At 45.8% G+C, this 26,887-nt stretch overlaps 1 protein-coding gene across 2 annotated transcripts in view; it reads left to right on the top strand.

Annotated features, from left to right (window-relative positions):
* The window catches only part of GLI3 (GLI family zinc finger 3), a 266,709-nt gene that overhangs the window by 191,085 nt on the left and 48,737 nt on the right, over positions 1–26,887 (top strand). For both annotated transcript variants that reach the window (XM_059170584.1, XM_059170583.1), the window contains exons 8-10: positions 6,002–6,215; positions 7,157–7,270; positions 9,270–9,410. In XM_059170584.1, coding sequence (XP_059026567.1) covers positions 6,002–6,215; positions 7,157–7,270; positions 9,270–9,410 — 469 coding nt within the window. The remainder of the gene's footprint in view (positions 1–6,001; positions 6,216–7,156; positions 7,271–9,269; positions 9,411–26,887) is intronic.

The raw sequence follows: 26,887 nt of genomic DNA, 5'->3' as shown, positions 1-26,887 counted from the left end.
AAGAGCTTGGGTGTTGAGGGAGTGTCAGGAATCCAGGAGATGGAGGGCAGTAAACAGGAAAGGCAGGCAGGGGCCCAGTTAGGCACAGCCCTTGGCCCCTGCTCCGGGAACAGCAGGAAGCCTTCCAAGCTCCCAGCAAGGCTGAATTGTTTTCAGGTCCAAGGAACTGATGCTCAGGGAGGCCCAGTGAGCTGCTTCAAAGAGAGATCCCACATAGGCAGAGAGGCAGGCAAAGAGAGAGGGGAACGCAGGCTCCTCACTGAGCAGAGAGCCCAACACGGGCTCGATCCCAGGGTGCTGGGATCATGACAGGAGCCGAAGGCAGATGCTTAATGACTGAGCCACCCAATGGCCCCAGTATGCATTCCTTTTGAAGGATGTTTCCAAAATTCACATCTGAGCAAAATACAGCAACCTGAGCAATTGAAAAACACATGTTTGTAGGTAGTTATCATTGACCTTATATTTAAAACAGGACATTTCCTAAGAAGGCAGAGGCACCCTGTGTCTGTCACTCTTCACACAGGCAGCAGGTGGTGAATAAATATTTAGGGAGTGATTTTCAGCAGCATGAACTTTCAGTGTCCCCACTAACAGGTCATTCTAGAAATTAAATACAAATGCATGGATTGATCACAAGGTTTCTGTACAAACGTTGGCTCATATTACTTCCTTGGTGTGAGAAAACAATGTGGTGAAAGTGAAAAATGATTATGAGTGTCAAAGTTCCATGTCTTGATTATAATAATATCTAACTGTCTAGTTGCAAAAAATATTTTATGCTCTGGGACTATAAATGAGATACATAAAAAGTACATGGTTAAAACTTACTGAATTGATACAAGATTTTGTGTGTGCATTTTATGACATTTATTTCGCTTAACATTTTCTTTCTAATTGTACTCCAAATGTTACCTGGATTGAGGGTAGTTGCTGAGATTCCCAGGTAGGAGACTTCCTGGTAGGTGAGGTGTGACTATGCTGTTTATTGCTCATGAAGAGACCAGGCCCCATTTGCAAAACTTGGCCAACTTTGCAAAAAGAGTATCAACAAAACTATACCTCTGATTTTTGATAGAGGATAAATATATTAAAACTTTTTCAAAGTTTCAGACTTTGGGAGTTTTCATTTCATTTTATTTTATTTTATTAAGATTTTATTTATTTATTTGACAGACAGAGATCACAAGTAGGCAGAGAGGCAGACAGAGAGAGGAAGGGAAGCAGGCTCCCTGCTGAGCAGAGAGCCTGATGTTTGGCTCCATCCCAGGACCCTGGGATCATGACCTGAGCCGAAGGCAGAGGCTTAACCCACTGAGCCACCCAGGCATCCAGGGAGTTTTCATTTAAATCTTTGGAAAATAGACAAACTTGTTCCCACTCAGACAACACTATGTTGATCACTGTTAGCTCAGAGCTGAACATAGAGTGGGAACTGACTGTGAGTAATTTTATGTCCGTGTGCTCAGAGCTCTATCCCTGAGTCACCACAAACACAGAGGAATGCTCCTTTAAGGTATTTTATAAAGCAAAAAATCTGTAACTGTGAATCTGTTCTAATGGGTAGAAATTATATTGGGTGGCTGAGGACATTCTCCACGCTAGAGTCAAGGACCTAAAACCCTTTTTTCCTTTTCTACTCTTGAGAAAAGTAAAGGCCAAATTAATATTGAAATTAATTTCTTCTGGCTTGATAACTGTTGTCTTAGAAGAGTGCTTCTTGGAGTGTTTTGCAAGGATCACTAGTTGCTAGAAGGTTTTCTTATGACCGCTGCAAACTGTTTCTGGGGTGGGACACTTAGAGGGCATGTCCCATGGTGACTGCCCTGCGAGAGTCCTCCAATGTGGTGACTTGAGCTCTTCTTTCTCCTCACCATCGTAAGACTTCCTTTCAGCCTGTTGTCTGGGGAAGTCTGTGGCCTAGTTAACACCTTGTTTGGGAAGATGGGGGCCACCTGACACGTTTTCTCCTCGTCTCATTGACTAAATATAGATAAATCATTTTAAGTCACATTATCATAAATGTTTTGTGTTTTAAGTCACCCCATCTTTCCGATAGTCATTTGGAAAAGAAGTGAAAACTAAAAAACAATGGTTTTTTAAAAAATTATATTTAAAATGTCAAATACTGAGTGAAGAGAATGCAGAAATCAGATGATAAAATTAAGCTTTCTTCATGGGATCCACAGGAAAGAATAGGGTGAGCAGAAATATAAAAAAGTTTGAGGTAATAAAGCTCAGGTAGACCGAGTTTTAAATTAGGTCATGTCCTCCTTTGGAGGACACAGGAGATTTGTAAAAATCCTCAACAACATCAGTAATTTCTAGGAAATTATGGAATGATTCTTTTCAGGGTTTCTAAAGGTTAGGATTTATTTTTTCTTTTTAATTCTGACCTCTGTAATCGGCAAAGACTGTTCAGCCGCTAAAGTTGTCTAGAAAGACATGAATCTGGCTTTGTTTAGACTGTTTTACAGACGCATTGTCAAATTGTAGTTTTCAGAGGAAGACATGGTTTTCTTTGAATTGACTCTTCTGTGTGTGATCGGCCCCAAGGACATTCACATCTTAACCCCAGAAATGAACAGGCCTTTTACCTTACAGGCAGAAGGAATTATGTAGCTGCGATTATGGGAAGGAGTTCGAGATGAGATTATCTGGGATTATTCGGGTGGCTCTGATGTAATTAAAAGCATCCTTATAAGAGGAAGGTGGGGGACCAGAGTCAGAGCCAGGGAAGAAGATCAGCCAATATGCAACCATCAGCATCAGCAGAGGACGGGTCGGCCTGGCCTCTAGAAGCTGCCGGAGACTCCACAAAAATGCAGTACTGGTTTCATGAGCCAGCGAGAGAGGAAGCGTGTATCGTTTTCAGCCGCTCAGTTGCAGCAGTAAATGGACACTGTAGTACGCTGAAAAGAGACTCGGTCGCTCAGGACTCCGTATCGAAGGCCTGCTGTGCACCAGGCAGTGTTCCAGGCATCAGCGGGTCCACCCCGTTGGGACCTCAAGGTCTAGAGGGAGACAGACTGTGACCTCAGAGAGTGCGGGTGTGGCCAGGGAACAGAAGGGTCCAACAGGAGAATGTGATCGGACCCGCCGTGCAGGGGGGCTCATTTGGATGGGGCAGGGTCTCAGAAGGCCAAGACCCAGCTGATAGAAAGGATGTGACCATGCTCAGCTCGGGAAGGATGTAGGTGGTACCTGTGGCCCGGGGGGACTCTCCTGCTTCCCCCCCAACCAACACCCCACCCCCAGCCGCCCGGGACCCTGAGGTGGAGCTTCCTAGGGCCACTTACTGTCAGAGAGTAGGGGTGGTGGCTGATCCCCGACTCCGCACCTGTGGAAATGCCCCAGTCCTTCTTTCTGTCGTCACTGACATCTCCACGCGGTGCTGGGACGTTGCCCATCCTTGGCTTCTTCCTTCCAAACCCTCTGTCCTCCTCCATGCTCTCCTGAGAGCGTCCTTGCTGATGCTGCGACACTGCCGAGAGTGACATGTGTCATCGAGTCCTAAAGAGGCTCTGTGACCAGGAGGAGCAGGCAGCTTGCCACAGCACGGGCTCTGCGAGTGGGGACCCTGCCTGCCACCGCAGGAGCCTGCCATCACCTGCCTTTCCCACGTGGTGGAGAGAGCCTTCCTGTGGCCAGCTGCCTACACTCTGGGAGGCTCAGCCAGTGCTTATCATGTCCCCTGGAAGCCAAGACTGGACATGGATTTCGGAGAAGGTTTGTTCCTGGCACCTGCTTTTTATCTGCAGGAAAGCAGCCACAAGAGGGGGATGGGACATTCCCAAAATGTATCGAAAGCTGTCCCTGCCTTTCCCGATGTCTGCTGAGGTCAGCCTGAGTGTATCTGAGGACGGGACTCACAGCAGGAAACCCAGCCTGGCTCTCCTTCCCTCTGACACCTTTTGAGAAGTAAAAATGGACCCATCCTGCCTGCCCAGGAACATCTGGAAATCGCTCATAGACACAACTGAGGGCATGTTCCGCCTCTGAAATGTTTTCTCTAGTGGCCCCGAGCCTTAATCAGGTCCTGACTTTTTGAGCCCCCAAACGTTGAGCCCTCCGGCATTAGAAGGGCCCCTTCCACGCCTGCCCCACCGTGTGGGCTCAGGAAACTCCGCGAAGGTGTCTGGAGGCTTCCTCGGACTGTGTCCCATTGCACATATATGTCTAGTGGGGTCTTTGGGCTTTTGCTTTTTTAATGAGTAGAATAATGTAGTTGTACTTAGTCATGCCCATTCACCAAAAGGGAAAGGGGTGGGGTGTTAAATCATTGTGGGTTTTTTTTTTTTTTTTTTTTTTTTTGATGAATGGCTTGTACACTGAAAAATAAATTGGACAAACTGGCATAGAGCTCAGTGAACATGAAATCAGCTATTAGAAGAAAGCTTGTGAACAAATTCTGGGGCAGATATGCATCTTTTGATTAATGCCCTATCAGTCATCCACGCAGCTACCTTAGCGGAGTCTTGCCGTAATCATTCACCATTGCTTTCGGAAACGGGCAGAAACTATCGCACTGCAGAAACGGAATATTATTACTGATTTCTCCCTAACTTGCCATGAACAATGACTGTTTTCAGCACACTCCTGCTCGCCTTTATTATGGAGTGACAATGCGGAATGAAAGGAGAGTTCCTCCAAGCTGGGGGAAATTCTCCGAGGGTAATCTTAATGATATTCAGTGTTAAATGGGCAAGCTATTGTAACGCAAGGTTCTCTGTAGGAATAATAGTAATGTAATCCCATTGAAGCAGCCTTTCATGGATTGTTGTCAAATAGGCAAAATGTGGAGTCACATTAATGAACAGAGTATATCTTCAGAATTATTACTTAAAGTTGTTGAAATGGTGTGAATTTTGGTATTGTAATTATTATATTCTCAGTTAATGCGCTTACCAACAGCAGTAATTAACCCACCAGATTGGAAATTTGCATGAATTCTACCTTTGACATTACGGGAAACTCTGATTCTTTCTGGGTATTACACAGCAGGACGAGGAAATGCATATTTTTATTATTCCCCCCCCACCACTGATTATTTTTAAGAAGGAAACGTTCGGGAATGCAATTATAGTTTTTCATGCATTTTTAAGCCATGGGCAGATTTCCTCGAGAACACTTCATTCTTTTAAGAGGATTTGATTCTTAAACCGTGCCGGCACAAAGGACGATTTGGCACCGTGTACCCATTGAGCAATCTGTAGGTAATAGTGCGGCTTCTTCGCAACTCGCCGTAGGCTGGACGGAGCTGAGGCATAATGGAGCAGTGACAGGCATTAGCATGTATAATGGGCTTGCGTAGACATTTAATGCCATTTAGCTGGGAGAGGGAGCCGAGCTCTCCCACTGGAATATTCCTCCACCGGAGCCCATTGATCACCGATCTGAGCCAGGAGAGGTTAATCCATCAGCTTCCATAACCAGATGGCACTGATGGAAATTCTTTAGGTGGCATTCTGGATGAACCGAGCTTTCCATCTTTACAAACAAATGAGTGATATGACAAGCATGGTGTTCAAAACACATTTAACCAATTGATTTTCCTTCCTCTTGTAATAAGATCTGGAGACATATGAAAGCACGCAGTGTGAGCCGAGATTAAAGGGATTGCTCCATGCACGGGGACATACAGCGCTGAGAGCCAATAAAAATACTATAAAGCATGTAGTCGCCCATTCTCTTTTTTTATATAAAGTTTGTTATTGCAATAAATAGCTGTTATTGAGCCTTTTGTTCCCGTTTGCCGAGTCTCGTTTCAGGTCTGTGTGTCTGGGTGTGGGCACACACGTGTCTGCTTCTGCAGGCGTGTTTCTCTCGGAAGTATGCACGATGTCCATCAGTAACCGTTTTTGCCTTCTGGCCTGCACAGGCAGACCTGATGTCACTTGGGAGGGCAGCACCAGGTGTAAAGACGCAGACGCGGCATGCTGGTGGGGTTGTGCGCATTCCGTGTGAATGAGCGCCGTCTGCTCTTTTTCTCCTCCTACAGCCCTGCCCTGAGCTTCACCTACCCTTCTGCTCCCGTGTCTCTCCATATGCATCAGCAAATCCTAAGCCGGCAGCAGAGCTTAGGCTCAGCCTTTGGACACAGCCCTCCTCTCATCCACCCTGCTCCGACGTTTCCAACACAGAGGCCCATCCCTGGGATCCCCACAGTCCTGAACCCCGTCCAGGTCAGCTCGGGCCCATCAGAGTCCTCACAGGTGAGAGACACAGCCCGAGGAGCTGATCTGTCTTGCAGCCGCAGAGGAGGGCCCTGCCTACCCCAGGACAGGTGGCTGCCCCCGCGTTCTCGTGGTCTTCCGAATCCAGGGCCCTACGTAGGCTTCAGGTTTTGATGAGTACGGCACGTGTGTGTGGGCTTCCTGCCCCAGAGTCGTTTCCTCCCCGGTGGGACAGCGGGGCTGCTGGATGAGGGTCTGTAACCCTGCTCAGGTCAATACGCCGCATGAGGGGCGTATTGGGTGACTCCCTGCAGGCACTTCGGGTCCTGTGATAACTCCACAGGAAGAACCAAACCCGCCATGCCCTCTGCTCTTACCTCCTCGATAATCCCGCTCAAAGAGTCTGAATCCTCTAAGAACATCGCCAGCTGTTTCTTTTGGTTTCCTGCCCACCTCTCTACTCTGTTCTTTGAAGCACACGATTGGAGCTCATGAAAACCCAAGTGCCCTGCTCCAATCTTCTAGCATTTAAAAGCTAGGGAATTAATTTTATGTACTTTTAAGGTTTTATGTATCTATTTGACACACACAGAGTGAGAGAGAGAGAAAGCACAAGCAGGGGGAACGGCAGACAGAGGGAGAGGGAGAAGCAGGCTCCCCGCTGGGCAAGAAGCCCAACATGGAGCTCAATCCCAGGACCCAGGGATCAAGACCTGAGCTGAAAGCAAATGCTTTACCGAAGGAGTCCCCCAGGGGCCCCTGAAAGCCACAGGGGGTTTCTCCTCCCAAGGGGAAACCATCATAGATGTTTTCTGGCCTCAGACATGTTTCCTGGGCTCTGCTCTTGTGGGATTGGAGACTTACCAAGCCCTTGTTCCAATGCCACATCGGCCGGCTTGTCTACAGCATGTTTTAGCTCTGGTCCCGCTCCTTGATCGAAACCTAATTACTGTCTCTGTCCCTGCAAATGTGACCCGCAGAACAAGCCGACCAGTGAGTCTGCGGTGAGTAGCACGGGGGACCTGATGCACAACAAGCGGTCCAAGATCAAGCCCGATGAAGACCTCCCCAGCCCGGGGCCTCGGGGCCAGCAGGTGAGCACTGGGGGGCTCTGCCGCTGGCCTGTGGGTCCATCCAGGCCAAGGTCTCTCACAGCATGTCCATATCCTCTGTGTTCTGGCCTTGGTCTTGACCCATGCGCTTGACAGGAGGCCAGTGATGCAGTCTGACTCCACCGGATTCTCTAACTCAGATTCTTAGGTCGAATAAACCGTAGCTTGTGGTGTAAGCAGTTGGATTAATTTGTAACCAATCACTGACGGGACCAAGTTTCAGTCCCAAGCCCTGGTCTCGGGCCCCAGAATACCAGCTCCTGGCCATAAGCCGGAGCTGGGCGCAGTTGATGATATTCCTTACACCGGCCGTGTTCTTTTTTGTTCCTATTTTGCCTTTACCCACTTGCCAGGAGGGCTTGGAGAACAGAAGGAGGGATCAAGGTACAACTTACCCAATTTAAGGCCAATTAGATTCTGGGCCTTGACACAGGACAAGTGTAGAAAGTCCAATCTGGGCTCTGCTTTTAGGCATTTAGACCCTCTGAGCTTCTGTTTTAAAATGTGTTTATTATGCCTAGAATACCATCTCCTAAGGTCCCCGAGTCTGACACAGGAAGAAGGTCAGTGAATATTAATCCCTGGAAGTAGGGGTTGGACTGGAGTCTGGATGTCCACAGACTCTGGACCTTTCTACATCCGGGCTGCTCTAGCCCCAAACTCAGACGACCTCCACCCACATTTTCCTTTCGAGGGAGGAGGGCTTTGAAGATGGAGTGAATGGATGTTATAGGTTCTGAAATCCATCCTTCTCCTTGAATTTTGCCAGCCAACAACCTTGCTGGTTACATGTAAATGCTCATGGGCAGTTTTTGTCATGCTGCCCCACATGAGATCCCAAATTCTGGAAATTGTTGCATTTTCTTTCTTTCTTTCTTTTTTTTTTTTTTTTTTTTTGTAAGATTTTATTTATTTATTTGACAGAGATTACAAGTAGGCAGAGAGAGAGGCTGAAGCAGGCTCCCCGCTGAGCAGAGAGCCCGATGTGGGGCTCGATCCCAGGACCCTGGGATCATGACCTGAGCTAAAGGCAGAGGCTTTAACCCACTGAGCCACCCAGGCGCCCCAATTGTTTGCATGGTCTTTGCAGTGAAGCTGCCTCAGAGAGTAGAAGAGACTCAGCTGCTAAGCTCAGATGCTGTGGGTCTGGGGCAATAGCCCGTATCCTCGGAGATCAGAGCTTGAAACAGGAAGACAGGATCCCTCTGAAACCCAGAAAGTGCCTGTCACAGCTCCAGCGGCAGGGAAAGCAGAATTAGAATTACTAGTAAACCACTGCCCTGATTCCAAAATAGGAGAATCAACAAACTAACACACTAAAAAGAATCTAACCGAAAGAGAAAAAAGGCCAGTCTTTTGGGTAAAGACGGCGTGACCTAATTTAATTGCCTCCCTGACGGGATGATGTTTCCATTTCTTTTTTTTTCCTCTAGCATTCGGGGGGGGGGGGGGGGCAACATTTGGGCGTCAACTTCTTATCATCATTACAGTTGAGACTGTTGTGTTTTGTTTTGTTTTAAAGCTCTTATTTATTTGACAGACAGAGATCACAAGTAGGCAGAGAGGCCGAGGAGGAAGCAGGCTCCCTGCTGAGCAGAGAGCCTGATGTGGGGCTCGATCCCAGGACCCTGGGGTCATAACCTGAGCCAAAGGCAGAGGCTTTAACCCCCTGAGCCACCCGGGCGCCCCAGGACTGTTGTTTTTAATCCCGCATTAACAACCTCAAAAAACATGCACACAAATGATTCCATATGTTTGACTTCTGTTCACAAAATGCAGCTGATAAACCTGGGCTCTATTTTATTTTTCCTGAAAAATTGCCTCCAGGAAGAAAGCCTGTGCAATCAGGGTTTCCTTTCTTTTCTTTTCTTTCTCTTTTTTTCCTTTCTCTTATCTGCCCTTCCATTGTGTCTGATCTTTCTTTCCCTCTCTCCTCCCCACCCTACCCCGCCCTGCTTCCCTGCCCCCAATGCACCTCCAGGAACAGCCAGAAGGAACAACCCTGGTGAAGGAGGAAGGGGACAAAGACGAAAGCAAACAGGAGCCTGAAGTCATCTATGAGACCAACTGCCACTGGGAAGGCTGCACGCGGGAGTTCGACACCCAGGAGCAGCTGGTACACGTAAGTGGGGGGACGCCGGAAGTGGGCTTTACAACTATGTGACCTTTCCTGCGGGGTCAGCTGCCCTGACCCTGCGCTGAGTCCGGTTTCTTAGCTAGCAGCGTTGCAAACGGGAGAGAGCTTTATGACTTTCTGAGAATAAAGAAAACTCTGAGCCACGGTGCTTGACCTGTTCAGTCAGCTAAAGCTTAGTGTAAAATTCAATAAAGTCTTCAATAGAGAGCGTAATGACTCTGATCCTGTAAGCCAGAAAACACTATTTTGAGTTAGCGTCTTTGATGGTTATTGAGTAATAGTAAGCTGGACATGAATTATTATTAACCTTTTAACCAAGTTTGATTCTCCTCTCCTAGACCCAGACACAGCAGAAAAAAGTGTAGAGGTGGGGGATTCCTTTTCTTGGTTCTGCCTGCTCCTTCCAAGCTCTCAAGGTCCAAGGAACCTCCCACTATTTTTTGCAGCAATTAGTAGGTAGATGCTTGGGGAAGCCATTAGCACAATGTCTTGACTGAAGGCCAACACTTGCGGGGTGAGTAGTTCCGTGGAAAAAGTGATGTGTGTTTTAAAATGTGCTCAGTGGTGTGTCTGCAGCACGGTCCAGCCCAGATCCACACCTCGTCTCACTGTACCAGGTCCAGAAGTGTTGCCCCCATGGGTTTTATTTCCAATGACGCAGTGCGCTCCGTGCGCTCATGTGCATGTACCTTATGAGGCATATTTCCTTTGCCAGTGCTCCCTTTGATTTGGTACTCTCTTTCATGCCAGAAGAGTCTCCCTAGCCAAGGGGACTGGGAGTAACTGAGATGGAAGTGGCTCTCGATCATCGAGGCGGGACAGGCAGAGGCTCACGCACTCCTGTGAACAAACACAGGGTCTCATCAAGGCATTACTGATGTTCTGCTACGTGTGGCTGGTTCTTCTGCTTTTACTGTGACGGAACATCTGAGAGAGCAGCCTTGCTTGGGATGCCCTGCCGCCCACCCCACACACGCACACTACACACACTTGCCCCATTCACTCTTCTTTTCTAGTAACTTCTAATTTTAGAGGATCCATATTTCTTGATAACCCTTCTCCGCTGAAACACAAAAATTCTACAATTCTGGACACATCCCCCATCTTTCCTCGACCACAGTGTCGTCTTCAACTTGGCTCCTCTTCTGGGAGATGTCCACACGTCACCGTCACGGCAATGACGTGGTTTTGCCAGTGTTCGCAATCTGTTAGGTATAGAAAGTTGCAAGATGTTAACATGACATCAGCAGGGTCTCCCCACTCCCCCATTTCTTTTTTTAATCATGTCTCCTTGTAATTGTGTAGGAAGGATTTTGGATTTCTCAGCACAGCAAGAAACCTAGAAAAGTCAAATGTTTTTAATTAAGGTATATTTCCAGATTTTTCCATGAACCTAATTCGATTCTTTCTCTTTCATTTGATGCGAGAGTTATTTTTAAGCCAAGCCTTACTTAATAGCCCTTTCTTCTTGCTGACTTTTAATGGAAACCACAGACATGGTCCTACCAAAGACAGAAAGAAAAAGTTCAGAATTTTTCTTTTAGGGTAGACAGATATTCCCGAAGAGTGAACTGTGCAGAGAGTACCCTTAGTGATAGGAGGAGGGAACAGCCAACTTCGTGAGGGGAATCGTTTGCATGGGATCTGCCATCGTGAGCAAGACCTTACCAGAGCTGTTTGCTTTTGAAAATGTCCTCCTGAGAGGTGACACCGTCTTGTGGTGCCTTTTCTGAGGATAAGTCATTGTAGTTTCCAGGGAGTGCTATAATTATAGTTCCCCGGGTGAGGGAGCTTATTCGGAGTCTGTATTTCAAAGGAATCGTGTTCCTCATTAGAGACCAGGTTTGAGGAAGCATTTTTAACCTTCCTGCTGCCTACTTAACGCGGAAGCTTTTAAGAGAGTGACTTTGGGGGCGCCTGGGTGGCTCAGTGGGTTAAGCCGCTGCCTTTGGCTCAGGTCATGATCTCAGGGTCCTGGGATCGAGTCCCACATCGGGCTCTCTGCTCGGCAGGGAGCCTGTTTCCTCCTCCTCTCTCTCTCTGCCTGCCTTTCTACCTACTTGTGATCTCTCTCTGTCAAATAAATAAATAAAATCTTAAAAAAAAAAAAAAAAAAGAGAGAGTGACTTTGGAAGGTGTATTGAATCTCAGTGGCGAGATGCCTCTGTTTTAGTAGAGAGATCTCAGCAGTTTTGAGGTAAATCTGCTTAAACTATCGACCTAAATGACCACCATGGTGTGTGTCTTACCATAAAATATTGGAATGAATCCACGTACAGTGGAAATTTTTGATTCCAAACCAGCTAGAGGGAATTCATGTCAGGATTAGGAGAAAATCCAAGGTATTACTTTCATGATATTAATTTTAGTCTGGGATAAATTATATACATGAAGTGGGCTGAAGTTACACCTTGCAACAACCTCCATAAAAGCACTCGTTCGTATCACTTATTTTCCACCTTTTTGCTCGTTACCTGAAATGCAGAGATTCCAAATTTGTGCGTTTAAGTAGATTTTACTTGGTGTGACATTTAAGTCCCTTCCTCCTTGTGGGCGTAGCTGGTGGCATCGGCAGTGGCCTGGGAGACCACGGACACTTTACTCTTTGTCGATCAAAGGACTAGCTCCACATCCACCTAATTAATTTTCCATCCACGGGGAAAAAAAGTACCAGTGGCAAACCCCACTTTTTTTTTTTTTTTTTTTAGGACAGAGGGAAGTCTTAACTGTTTCCCTTCCCATGGTTGTCCTCGGAGAGGCGACATTTAGTGAATTAGTTGGATTTTCATGCTACATGCAACCAAGAGGCAAGGTGTTAAACCATTCTGAAGCTCTGCCTTATTTATAGCCATGACCCATTCTTTTTCCCCCTCTTACAGTTAATAGAAAGATTCATGATTCTTCATGGTTGTCTATCTAGTGTCTGACAGGCCCGACCGCCTGCTAAAGCAAGTCACTATCTATAATTGATATCCTTCCGTGGAATAGGGTGCTGGCTGCGATTGAAGGGCTTTGCTGAAAGCTCTTAAATCCTGACAAGTTCTCCCCTTGTTCTGGTTCAGTCGCTGAGCCGCACGGTTGGAATTCCAGAGTCATTTGAACTTGGTGCAAAAGGGGGACATATGTTTCACATTAGCAAATCACACAGTTGAAGAGGAGAATTAGGGACTCGGCGGGCTCTGCCCGCCAGGTAGTCTCATTTCCAGCGTAATGCGCTCCATGTTCTCTTGAAAAGATTACCTTGTCCCATTACTGTCCCAACAGATGGGCTAAACATTGCCTTTCCCTTCTCTTCTCCTTTATTTCAAGCGCCTGTCCTCTGCCAGGCACGTGTTTGTTCTAGGTTTGCTGTGGGGTCTTTATCACGGGGACGTTTAATTAATTTCTCTTACCAGAAAGATAATTATAATTGGGCTTAGTTACTCTCAAGCTAGTATTAAATTTGTCATAAATTGACTTCTAGGCCCGGAAGCTAAGAAGATAGATCTATACTTTTGTTAACGAGGTTTTGGTTACACTTGGTCCCTTTCTTGGTGTCGGTTAAAGTAGAATGGAACAAGAGAGTAAGAAGGGGATCCCGTATGAAAATAAATTCAAAGTACCTTTGATTAAGACTGAACTGATTATTGATTTGTCAAGATGCAAACGCTTTCGCTTCCCTTGACATCTGAAAGCATGTAGTCTAAGACCTCCAAATGAGGTGGAAAGCACATTTCTCCTTCAGGTCCAAATTATTATTATTATTATTATTTTAATTTTTTATTTTTGCTGTCATGCACGGTACATTTTTTGCTGTCTTTGCTGTTGTGCATGGTATGTTACAGACACGAATCTTACATTTCAGTTTATTTCTGAAAGTGGCAGAATATTGGTTCTCAATATGTTTGTTGTCTCATGGCTTTTTGGCGGGGGGGCATACAAAAAACTCAGCTTCCATCTTCTGGGCTGACCTCATGAGTGCAAGAGAGAGGCTTCCAAACCTTCCTGAGACCCATTTCCTGCTTGCATTCCTTCTGTCCCAGAACTCAGTCCCAGCTTCGGCTCTGGGAGGGTTGGATGCCTCTGAAACAATGCACAGCAGGTGCCCAAGTCCATCCTAGGTTCTCCGAAACCTACAAGAAACCTGCATGTAACCTGCACATGTTGTTTCTGAATGCCCCATTGAGTTTTCCGAGGGACTTTTTCAGAAGAGGAGAAGGAATGGATGTGAAGACCGTGCACCTCACTGTGGGTCACCAGTGCTTGGTGGCTGGTGGCGCTTGCAAACGTCACTGCTGGGATCCCGTATCCCCACCCTCCCTAGCATCCCCCTGTTTGCTGGATCACTGTACTCCTTGATCCTCTGTTACAGTGACTTAACCCTCTTTCTGTTTTAGAAGTAGCACATACAATATTCTTTTCCTAAGACCTGGAAATTGTCCAATTATGTTTTTTAACAGTCTGCGAGGAGCCCTAGGCAGGTGGGGGGCACCATCTCCTGCTAGCGAGGCCAAAGGGGCAGAGAACCTGAGTTGTGTTTGTATTAGTCTCAGCCTCATCTGGGCTGGCATTTCAGTCCCTGTGCTCCATGCGTATCTTTTAAGCCCGGTGTCAGAAATTCACTTTTTTGTAGCGTGATTAACCACCTACTTAGATTTTCAGTGCTTTCATAGGCTGCAAATTTTGATCTCTAAAGCATGCTGGTGTTGCCTTTATCAGAAGAATACAGTTATAATCACCTTTGCTGCCGTTCAAAAACAAATTCTGGACGTAGGCAGCATGGAGACGAAAGGCTTTCTTTGTAATACCCTGGAGATTGAGATGTAAAGAAGGCACATCGAATCTGGGAAGAATTCGTGCATCCATCGAAAACGCGGGGACGTTAGGATGAGTTGGAGACATTATTTTCATATTAATACCATGATCCTAAATTTGCATTTTAAATGTTTTCCATCTAATTTTGATCCCTTTGCTCAAGTTGCTTTGTATAGCCTTACCTAAGAGAAAATTGAGCGTAAGACGCGATAGGGGTCTCAGATACGAGCGGAAATTAGTTGTGTGTGCACATAAAACGTCAAACGGATGAATGGAGATTTTGATCTTCTTTTCCCTACGTGGAGTTGCTAGTTAATTTCGTTACTCTGATTATTTGGAAATGTTGCATGTTAAAATGCAGGCTAAGGAGCACAAACTTCAAAGGCGTCTTTTGACAATTGTGCCTCAAGGGTCACATTCTTTTTAAAGTTAGGGACTGAACTGCACCTGCAGAAATGCTTTCTGTAGGGAAAGGAGAGAGCCTGAGTGGGGGGCGCAGAGGGCCCTGTGGGCTCCCGGGGCCAGTGGGATTCTGAGTGGCAGACCCTTGGGATGACCTCCCTGGAAACATCTGATCCTCTAGAACTGTTATTTTCTCACTTATCATACTGTGAAACAGCCGTGAAAATAAATGCCCTCCCCAACATCCAAGGCCAAACAGAGATCGCATGCAGGAGGCCTAATGAGAAACAGACAGAGGGTTGAGAAGACGCCTGGACTCTCTTTGTTTTATGTATTTGTTTTTGCAAGGTTGAGTCGGGGAGGGGAGGAGAGTGGCACTGATGGGTCTGTGGTTTCTGCCTGTGGGCTCTCAGGCTCATTTTATATTCATTGTTGCTGAACCTGCTCTTGACGGAGGCCAGCACACTGTTCTTCCCTGTGTAGGTCTGATCGATGGGACTTGGCCAAGCCATTTCACCTCCTTGGACCTCAGTTTTAGCAAAAGCAAGTGAAAGATTTGAATTAGATAGTCCTCAGGATAGGGATGGCAAACAGGTTTCCTCTCAAGTGCCCACGTACTGGCTGGTGGGGTGCTGTGCTGAGCCTTTCCCCCCCCAACCTGCGCCACCCGCCACGTTGCAGCCTGGGAGGGGGAGGGGTGGGGATGCAAGGTTCTTTATGGATGGCTGCCCCCAGGTGGGGTTTGGGGGAAGGCAGTCACGTAGTCACATGCCATCTTTTCTTCTAACAATGCACCCTGTAGATTAAGTGCCCTCCAGAATAATCGTATTTAATACTTCAAGGAGGTGGCATATTAATTACTTGAGTAATTATGGAATTATAAAAATTTCCCCTTTACTGAGGGTTCTTACCCCTTGAACAAAGAATAAGAAATCAATATTTCGAGTGAGATGTCACTTTACAGGATAATGTGTTAGTTACTTTCTTAAACTTGTTCTGCCTCGGGGTACCCCAGAAATGTTGCATTGCATCTCCCCAGATTACTTCATCGGAATCTTTAGCCAAGTAACTCTTTCTGCCACTTGGAGAGGATTTTCCTCGGAACTGGTTCTGAAGGCTGCTTTGGGTCAGATCTCCTGGAATGTTCTCAGCAGGCCCACTTTATACAAGAAGGGATGACGGTCACTTCGGGTCGGGCTGCGTATTGCGTGGGGACACACTTGCCTGTAGATCTTGCCAGCACAATGTGTCTTCTTGTGCCTCAGGAGTATGACGAGCGGACAGCAGCAGATCAGACATTCGCTCAGCCCCTCCCTGGAGACAGCGGGGAGCCGCCTACATGCTGCCCACTGCCCCAGCTTCGTGGTGGGCTCACTGCCAAGGCCAGCTCAGCCCTGACCCTCCGGGATGGGTCATTCTCAGGGGAAGGGGGAGACAAGGAAACATAAAAGCGTAGAGTGAATGACATATGAGCCGGACATAATGAAGCCGGAACTGTGTAGTTGAGATACTGAAGGTTTAGAAGAGGGGAGAAGCACATGAGGAGTGTTGGGAAAGAGAGGCCTCTGGGAAACAGGTGGGAAGGGTTAAGGTCAAAGCAAAGCAGGGGGGGTCTACTTGGGAGGCTTGAGGATGATGACGATGTTGGTGATCGTGACTTTGGAAGAACCAGTAGCACCCGATCCCAGAGACTACTCGGGCTTGCCGCTGTTCTCCTGCGACAGCACAGTCCGTTCCAAAGCAGACAGACCTGGGTTCAGAGCCGGCTGCTCTCTACCCTAGACACGTCACATCCTTCTCTCTGAAATAAGAATAATAATAGTATTTACTTTCCAAAACAGCTGGGGGAGTTTGTTAAAAATTATACTCAAGAAAATGTTAGTGGTTCTTTGTCTAAAAGTGCGAAGACATTTGCCAGCTGCTAAATTCATGCACTTTGCCTCGAAGAACCTGGTTTAGGTTCGTGTTCAGGCAATGTTGAAATTAGTCACCATGAAATTAGTAATTGCATAAAGATGTTAACTGGGCCCCTGGTCCATGAACCCCTAAGAGAGAAGGACTGGGCTGGGGGGGGAGGTCTCCAGCTCTGTTCCTTACGCTCTGTTCCTTTCTCCTTAGATGTGCTCTCTCCTTATTCTTGCTCATGCAGTGTTGAGATTCAGAGCCTTACACTGTCTGGTGCTCTCTTGTCTTGAAGTCCTTCCCGAAAGTTCTTGGTGAGCAACCAAAACCAAGGCTTCTCCCCCCTGGACCCACTGAGGCTGAGAATTTTTTGTCGTGAGTGCCAGCCACCCTTTGTGTTGTTATCGGAGAGTTAACAGCATTGCTGACTTCTGCCCCCTAGGTTCCTGGAGGGATTTGCCCCCATTGTAACGAGAAATTTCTCCCAACGTTGCCAAATATCCTCTGGAGGGCAGAATTGCCCCTTTCTGTCCCAAATCTTTCCCTCCTCAAGCAGTATGGAAAATAGTAACAAAGGTGTCTGTGATGAAAGATAAATTTTCTCCTTAGATGTGCTATAGAATTTTCAAATTACAAGGAAAATGAACTTGTTAGTCTCTAACAAAAGGGCATTTAATATATATGGGTGTCTGTGTGTGCGTGTACATATGCGTGTGTGTGTGTGTGTGTGTGTGTGTGTGTGTACACCTTGGTAGAGCTTAATTTTAAAGCCACATTTGTTAGGTTAGGCACTCAATACCTCTCCGTAAGGACTATACCCAGCCAAGTGCTTTGTCTTGGTGAAGAATTCCATCACTGCTTTTTTCTTTTTGCAGACCAAGGGAAGTCACTCAGACTTCCAGCTTCTGAGATCATGGCAGGCATGGAGATCAGGCTTCTGCTTTGACAGAAAACAGAACTCCAGAAACAAAAAGCAATCTTCTAATGCAAGGACTCTTGAAAATTCAGGGACGTTTAGGATTTCCTGGGATTAGTTAAATACTGCCGTAGATGATTTTTTTTTTTTTCATTTCTAGAACAATTAACGTTAGCAAGAGAGCTATAAGTGGCATATCCTTATAAGAGAGGCCAAGGCCTTAAATATAAGCCATTCCTTCCCCAGCCCAGCCAATTACCAGTAAAACTAGCATTAATCAGTGAATGAAGGGAAGGGATATATCTTTGATTCCCACATCTGCCAAGAACTATTTCTGACTCTGAATAAGTCAGTCTACAGCTTTGGTCCTCAGTTCCTCCTCTGTAAGGTGGAGAGGGTTTTTAATTTTTTAGTTTTATTTTTTATTTTTTTGGTAGGGATAGAGTGAAATCATATATACATACATATATTCATCTATAAGGAGTTCCAATGAGGAGACACAGTCCTAATCAACCTAATTGAAGAATAGAGAGATTAAGGAGACTTTTAATCAAAGAAATTTGAAAGAATATATAAAGGCTTTTCATGGAAATTTTTTTAAATGTATATATGTCATGGATTCAGCCGCACGTGCTCACCTGCGTGGGCCAGTGGTTTTACCCGTATGACGCATCAGCACCACCTGGTGGCCAAGGCCCAAATTGCAGGCATAGTGTTAAAAGGAAAAAGCCTCCTTGTCAGATTTCCAGAGTTGTGGTCAGTGTTGGGGTCAGGGCCAGAGCCAGAGAAGGGAACAAGACCAGACACATACATCATTTATGTCTGAGAGTGAGGGGAACGTATGGGCAAGGCCATTGGGAGGACCAGACACATACAAGCAGAGCAGCAGGAAAACCGGTAAAGTTAAATTTGCAGAAGTCACCAGAGAAAAGTCTGGTGGGTTCGGACATGGTTTTGAAAAAAACAGGTCGATTTGAACAGGGAAAGACCATTGCAGGGAGGTGTTGGGGTTTCCATGTGGGAAAAAAAAACAGCAGGAAGAAGTTAATGGAAGCAGAAGTTATAGGAGAATTTTATCTATGATAGTAGCTAAATAAAAGGCTGGGATTTTTGGCACTCTGTGGGGTTAGAAATATAATTACAGGATGATTCATTCTGCGCTTTGGGGGCTGAAGAGTGGTCAGTAGTGACCGATGTGGAACCAAAGCTCCTGGAAGGCAGGGGGCCACAGGAAGTGAGATTAAAGCCCAGCATGATGGTTTCCTGAGATCTACCTAGTGTGCTGGGAAACTGACTTCTGGTCCAGGTGGAGGGAGGAAAATCATGTGTTTCCAAGGCCAGGAAGGCATGAGCCTTGTGTGAGCCCTAGAAAGATCAGAGCTGAGCTATGCAGAGCCCAAGCAGCTGTCCCAGCAATGTCCCGAATGGGGCAGGACCAGAAGTGAGACTCCGCAGTAGAAATTGTGTTCGGTTAGATCTTAAAACTTGGGAGGACGCTTTGGAGATGTTTGACACTGACCATTTTTGCGGCTGGTGCGGATATCATGGATGCCCTTTGGAGAGCAGTCAGCAGCTTCCGGGCGACCAGCTGAGCATCTGGAGGGTGGTTTTGCCCGTGGAACCCTGTATCTTGTGTGCATGGCCCCAGGCTCATTCCCTAAGGGCCCCAAGACTCTGCTGTCTCTGTAAAACCAATCGGTCAAGGTCATTGGAGAATGGTCTCTGATGACTTACAGAAGATGCCGACCACAGTGTTACTCATATTTTTAGGGCCCACTTAGTCACAGTTTTATTGTGATTATTTAACATTTGTCTTTTCTCCTTGTTTTGGTTTTGGTGTGCCTCCTAATCTGAGGTTCCGAAAATGTCTTCCTAATGATTAGGATAACAAAATTGCCATCATCTGTCAGCTCCCTCTCCCCCACCCCGTACGGCGCTGGGGAGGGCCCTGCTTTAGGTGCCTGGCCCAATTCTGTCTCACCTGTTCTCTCCACGCCACCTTCCTACACCGTGTGTTTCTTGGGATGTTCACCTTGGAGCTTCCGCCGAGCGCTGTTTGCAGGACAGGCAGGAGAGTCCTGGTCCAGGAGGCGCAGGTCTCCCCAGGGGCTTTTCTAGGTGGTGGCAGAAGTTCTCACACCTTCCTCTCCCGTCCTGCTGCGGTGAGTGATGGCACAGCTCCTGGGACAAGATAAAGCAGTCCTACAGCGAACACGACCCAACCCTCACTGTACTCTCCTTATGTTCCGTGGTGATAAACTTTGCTGGAGTCTCGGTACCGAGCCATTTGGCTTCTGGTAGGAGCTTTAATTGCTAAAATGCAGATTTTTTTTTTTTCTTGATCAAGAGGGGATTATTCTTGTTATCAGTCTAGAGCATCTTATTTCGAGATGAAAAGCCTTTACGGAATTACAGATGCCAACGTTTGTACAAAGCTTTTTGGCAATTGACAACTCAAAGGGAAAGTATGATTTATTAGCCTATAATGGCCAACCCTGAGCGATGGTTGAGGTCCCACTGATTTGTGAAATTGCTTAATGTGAACTGCCTTTTTACGCCACTCGAGCCCCAGGTTACCCAAATAAATGTAGAGTCGACGCTGTGTGATATGTTATGGGAGAGCGGAAAAGAAAAGGGGCCAGAGGAGGAAAGGTGGCTTCTAAAATCCATCTTGGAGATGCCTTTTACAGTAGTTTGGCTGATAAGCCGGTGGAAGAAAGATTAATAACAAGGCTTGGCGCTATCAGTACCTGCCTGTCGATTCTCTGTAACAGGGCTGTCTGTTCAGCATGGAAATTATTGATTAAATAAAAATTGCTATTAGATTGTGATGTGATCCATAATCACAAACAATGGTAGACATTCCTCTTTTAGATCCTCAGCCGTGTATCACGTTGTTTCTGTTTTATCCCTCACCGTAATTTATATTACACTGACACTTGAGCTCCTGAGGTTTCTTCTTTCTGCTGGGAGGCAGGAAAGCTCTGGCCAGAGGGAGAATGAAAGGGCGGCCAGTGGTCCTGGTTAGGGGTCCAGCTGGTTTCTTCACTGGGCTACAGCCTGGTTTACGTTTATTGGTTGGTTTTTCAACTTAAAAACAAAAAACAAAAACTGTGGTGGAATGCACATAACATGAAATTTACCTTTTGATCAATTTCTTTTTTTTCCCCAGCTTTATTGAGGTATAACTGATGAATGAAATTGTTTATTTTCTAAGCATACAAAGTGATGACTTGGTAGAACACAAAGTTAATGATTAACACCAAGTTCATTAACAGATCAATTACCTCACAGTTAGTTATCCTTTCTCAGGTATGTGGCAAGAACTCTTCAGATCTGTTCTCTTGGCAAAATTCAAGTATGCAATCCGCAATTCGGTATTCTTTTTTTTTTTTTTTTTAAAGATTTTATTTATTTATTTGACAGACAGAAATCACAAGTAGGCAGAGAGGCAGGCAGAGAGAGAGAGGGGAAGAAGCAGGTTCACTGCTGAGCAGAGAGCCCAACGCGGGGCTTGATCCCAGAACCCTGAGATCATGACCTGAGCCGAAGGCAGAGGCTTTAACCCGAAGTCAGAGCCACCCAGGCGCCCCCACAATCCGGTATTCTTAACTGTGGTCACTGTGCTATACACAGATCCTCCAAACTGTTTCCTCTGATCAATGAAAGTTTGTACCCTTAAAATAGCATCTCCTCATTTCCCCATCCCCAGCCCCTGGCAACCACCATTCTAGTTTCTGTTTCCAGGAGTTTGACTTTCTTTTCCTATTCTTAGATTTCACTTACTGTATTTGCCCTCTTTTGTCTAATTTCACTTAGCATAATCCCTTCAGGCTCTCTCCATGTTGTCACAAATGGCAAGATGTGTTTCTTTTTTTATGGCTGAATAATACACACACACACACACACACACACACACACACGGAGCTGGCCCTTGAACAACACAGATTTGAACTTCACAGGTACACTGATATTTGGATTTTTTTCAATAAATACTGTGAATGTATTTTCTCTTCCTTATGATTTTCCTAACATTTTCTTTCCTCTAGCTTACTTTCATATAAGAATCAGTATATAATATATATAACATACGAAATATGTGTTAATGGACTCTTTGTGTTATCGGTAAGGCTTCTGGTCAACAGTGAGCTATTGGTAGTTAGGTTTTAGGGAGTCAGAGGTTACACATGGACCTTCAAGCGTGCTGGGTGTCAGGACTCCTAACTACTGTGTTGCTCAAGGGTCAGTTAATTACACACACCATGTTTTCTTTATCCACTCGTCTGTTGTCAGACCCTTAGGTCGCTTTCATGTCTTGACTATTATGAATAATATTGTAATGATCATGGAAATGCAGATACATCCTCAAGATACTGGTTTCATTCCCTTCAGATGTGTACACCGAGGAGGGGTTGCTGGATCCAATGGGAGTTCTGTCTCTAATGTGAGGAACCTCCATACTGTTTTCCATAGTGGCTGAATCAATTTACATTCCCACCAACAGGGCACAAGGGTTCCCTTTTCTCCATATTCTTGCCAACATGTGTTATCTCTTGTCTTCTTTATAAGACATCCTAACAGGTGTGAGATGGTATCCCATTTGTGGCTTGGATTTGCATCTCCCAGATATTAGTGATGTGAAAAGCCCCTTGTCATGGACCTGCTGACCATTTGTATGCCTTCTTTGAAAAAATGTCTGTTTAGATCCTCTGGCTACTTTTCAATAATTGCATTATTTGGTTTTTGTTTTTTTTTTCCCCCCAGTTGAGTTATATGAGTTCCTTATTTATTTTGGATATTAACCCCTTATCAGATATGTGGTTTGCAAATATTTTCTCCCGTTCATAGTCTGCCTTTTCATCTTGCTGATTATTTTTCTTTTGCTGTGCGAGAGGCTTTTAGATTGATGTAGTCCCGCGTGTTTATTTTTGCTTTTGTTGCCTGTGCTTTTGGTGTCAACTCCAAAACAATCATTGCCAAGGCCAATGTCAAGGAGCCTTTTCTGTATGTTTACCTTGAGGAGTTTTATGGTTTCAGGTCTTTGATCCATGTTGAGTTAATTTTTTCTATTTTTATGTAAAAGGCCGCTGGAATGTGAATAGGGAATACATTGAATCTGCAGATCAGTTTGGATACTGTGGATGTTGTAGCAATACTGATTCTTCCAATCCAAGAACATGGACTGTCTCTCCTTTATTCATACCTTGATTTATTTCATTAATATCCTGTCATTTTCGGTGTACATGTCTTTAGTCTCCTTGGTTAAATTTATTCCTAGAAATTTCATTATTTCTGCTGCTGTTGTAAGTGGGATTTCTTTCTTGATTTCTCTTTCAGATAGTTTATTGGTCGTGTATAGAAACACAACAGATTTGTGCACATTGATTTTGTCTTCTGAAATGTTACAGCATTCACGTATTTATTCTGGTGTAGTGTCTTTAGGGTTTTCTATACTTAAGATCATGTAATCTGCAAACAGAGACGGTTGTACCGCTTTCCATTGGATGTCTTTCGTTCCTTTTTCTTGCCTAATTGCTGTGGCTCAGACTTCCAGTACTATAGGAATAGAAGTGGTGAGACCAGGCATACTCATGTTGACGATGTTAATGGTCATTAAATTAATCACCATTTAGAACATTCACAGTTTGTGCAACCCATCACCACGATGTATTTCCTTGACATTTTCATGACTCTGAAAGGAAGCTGAACCCACTAAAAGTGGTCACTTTCCTTCCTTTCTCCTCTGCAACCCATGAAAACCACTCAGCTGCTTTCTGTCTCTTTGGAATGCTTGTCTATTCTGAACATTTCATAGAAGTAGAATCCAAAATATATGACATTCTGTTTCTGGCTGTTTTCAGGATTTGTCTGTGTTGTAGCATGTATCAGTGCCTCATTCCTTTTTTATGGCTGAATAGTGTTCCATCTATGACTCTGCTACACTGAGTTTGTCCTTGCATCTGTTGACGGGCCTTTGGAGTGTTTCTATCTGCTAGCTATTGTGGTGATATGGGCTTTCATGGATAAGTTTTGTTTCAATACTCATTCTACTTCTTTGGGGTATATATCTAGGAATGGAATTGCTAAGTCATACGGTCATTCTGTTTAACATATTTGAGAAGTAACCAGACCTACAGCAGGTTTTCAGTTGTGCTGTACAGCCTCTGCCTTCCCAGGTGGTCCCACCAGTGACCTCATTAGCCTCTCTGAAGTGCTCACCATTCTGCGCACCTCCCATCCCCTTGCACAGCACCTCACCACCTTGCCAGGGCCTTGCCTCCTGTCCTTGAGCTGTGGACCAGACTTGCTCATGGATGCTTCCCTATAGAGTGCCATGCACCGCTGCCATCCGTGGGCTCAACAGGCATCCCTCAGCAAAAAGCCCCCTACATCCACCGTTACTTTTCCCCAAACAGGGTAGGACTGTTCTGGACAAACACAGACACTGAACAATCAAAGCAGTAGGTCAGATGGGCTTAGACAAAGAAAACAGACCAAGAGGTTGGCCAAATTTCACTTCCAAATGGTGGTTTGGATGAATGGGGACACGGCTGATGTTCTCTTCAGTAGAATGAACATAAACCTCTCACAGTAGTAAATTTGGGGGTCCCTTGCTGGATCTTACTATTGGGATCCCTTCTAATGGGAGGGTCTTAAAAATGACCTAACTCACTACTTGCCCCCTCCCCTTTTTTTAACCAGGTACAGTGAGGTCTAGGAAAGCTAACTTATTTAAAACCACCAAATTTGTTCATTTACACACCAATCATCTTGTTTTAAATGGCTGTTCGGTGCATATGATGAAGATTCAGTTTTTTGACTTCCATAACTATTCAATGTATACGTTTTGAACCCCCCACTCCACCACTCACCCCTTCCCCCAAGACATGCAGTCTCCGCCCCTCTCTATTTCCATTTCACTCTTGCAAGGGGAAACTGCCTGAGATTTACCCTGCAGCCCCCCCCCCCATAGTTGACGACCACTGAAAGTAGATACAACTCTTCTTCACAAACTTAAGATCCCTTATCAAAACAGAAGAGAAAGTCAGCTGCTTAAGGGCTGAAAATCTGGACTCAAGATCAAACTCATGACCTCACCCAGAGCATGCGTGTGTCTTACGCTTTAGAGAGGATGTGCATCACTGCTTCTATGACGCTGTGGGATGAGGCAACACTTTGGAACCTGAAACACGGAGCTCTCAGCTCTCTGGCCACCCGCCCCTATTGCTTACCAGCTCTGCTGCGAGCTGCTGAGGGGCCAAGACAGGACATCTCTGGGGTGGTGGTCCTTGGTGCCTGGCACAGAGCGCGGTATCAGCTACAAAGGGACGACACAGATAGCCTGTCTGAGCTGGGTCGGGCTAATGAACCGGCGACTCTCGGAAGTGGAAGCTACTGCAAGAGAGAGAGTTGGGGGTCTCAAGAAAGCCATGCTAACCGAGCAATGACAACTTGGGTTCTCAAGCAAACACAAACATGAAAAATAGGGGTCCCAGTGAAATTCTTCGATAAAGTTGGGTTTTTGAATCGTACATACAAACGCTGGAAAGAAAGTGCATACATGGAGACAGGAATGAGCTCTGACAGTCTTTTGGGTGTACCCCGTGGCCTCAGATGGGCTGCAGCCAGATCTGGGGGTGCATGTTCCCTTGGAGCCGGTGGCTTCCAGGTGACATATGGTAGTGAAAACGGAACAGCTGCCTTCCTGCTTTGTTCTCTGTTTGAATGAGCGTGCCCTTGGGACAAGGACCTGGGGGTGCAGCAGAGACGTGACCGAAGCCTATCCTTGGGGCTCCCCTTGCAGAACAGGGACAGAAAGCCAACAAAGTAGAGGGCCTTTCCTACTGAAGTGGGAAGCAAGACCGTGGCCCATCAGGCCAGAATCTTCCAGGCAGATGGGCTTCTCCAGACCCCCAGGGCCAAGGTTCCTGATGCAGGTAACCCCAACCAGGATCAGACACTGGGAGCCATCATGGAAGATGGATGAGGCACTGGGAAGTGATGGTGGGGAGTGTCAGTCTGCACTTTCCAAAGGGCAAGAAAATGAACTCTGAAAATTAGAAATGGAGCACAGTGAGTCAGTTCCAGAAGAAGCGATGCTCTTTGACGATATTGTTAGACTGGTTGGTCAGGAAAATGCAGTACACGGGGACATCAGCAAAACAACTTAGGCCAAGCCAGAAAGTGATGTGCTCAACAGCAGTTAGGAGACAGAGTCCTTGGATGGGTGATAAGGGATGGCTGGACATCGGCCAAGGGAGCTGTTTCTAGAAGCAGGCTGCTGCTGGGCTTGGCCCCCGGGCCGGCCGTGTTTTACTTAACAATTTGGTGTTTGTTTGTTTCCAGGCAGGAGGAAGTCACTGAGCGCAGTTATCATCAAAGATGTTTACAAGGAATTTTCAAATCTAATTAATGACTGAATCAGGGTCCTCAAGGATCTTGAAAAATCAAAATACTGAAATAGCTCCAAGGAGATTAAAAATTATGATAATAACATAAGCCTTTAATTAACTATAAACTCACTTTGACTAGGCACTGAGATTTGCCTCCAAAACTCGCTAATGGGATTCTCAACTACAGAAACAGAAGTACCTTCTATTACACTCATGTTCAGACTCTTTCTGGAAAACACCACTCGGCCCAGTGTTCTGTGTTCTCAGGATACACGGATTTATTGTCATTGGATTGAGCAGAAGAAGATGCAAACGTGACTTCTAAGGGTGGTTGATAGAACCAAGGAAGAGCAATCTGGGGTTTTCTGGTGGGCAGAGAGAGCCAGGGGCAGGATAACCATCTTCACACCTTTGAGGGTGTGTTTTGTGGAGGGTCGATCTGACTTGTTTTTGGATCAGATCCAGGGCCAGAGCCTGGAAACCATAGGGAAACAGTCTGTGCTCAGTGTGAGGAAATTGATTTGACAGTGAGGGCTGGACCCAGTGCTGCCCCAGGAGAGAAGCAGTTCCTGAATGGGACAGTCAGGGATTTAACAGGACAGTCTGGGGTGCGGGATGTCACAGGTATCTCGGAACTTCCAGTGGGTTCTGGACTCGAGGAACCTGAGTCCCCCTCAAAGCTGAGAGAAATCCTTTTACTACAGAGGCTTCTTGAAACCATTTACGTGCTGTGTTCAGAGGAGGGCAGGTTGGCATTTGGGCTTAACTAAGAATAATTAATAAAATTATCTCTATTTTTTGTGTGTTCCTGACAGTATTTCCTCTCTAGTCCAAGCTTTAACTTCCTTATTGGTTTTTTCTTACAAAACGAATTACTGATGAGTAAAATGAACTCAACTGACGCACCGTTTGAAAAGTTCCCCGGGTGACAATCTTGAGATGAGAATTTGGGTTTGAGAGACCAGAGGGCGTCCTTGTATGCCGGAGCTGTCTGGAACCCAGTAACTTCTTGGGCTTCGGGGGCTTTCCTCCTGTTACTTTGATGTGGTTATCAT

The sequence above is a fragment of the Mustela lutreola genome, chromosome 4, assembly GCF_030435805.1.
Source record: "Mustela lutreola isolate mMusLut2 chromosome 4, mMusLut2.pri, whole genome shotgun sequence".
NCBI lineage: Eukaryota > Metazoa > Chordata > Mammalia > Carnivora > Mustelidae > Mustela > Mustela lutreola.
The sequence above is the reverse complement of the archived record's forward strand: the minus strand, read 5'-3'. Positions and strand labels throughout refer to the sequence as shown.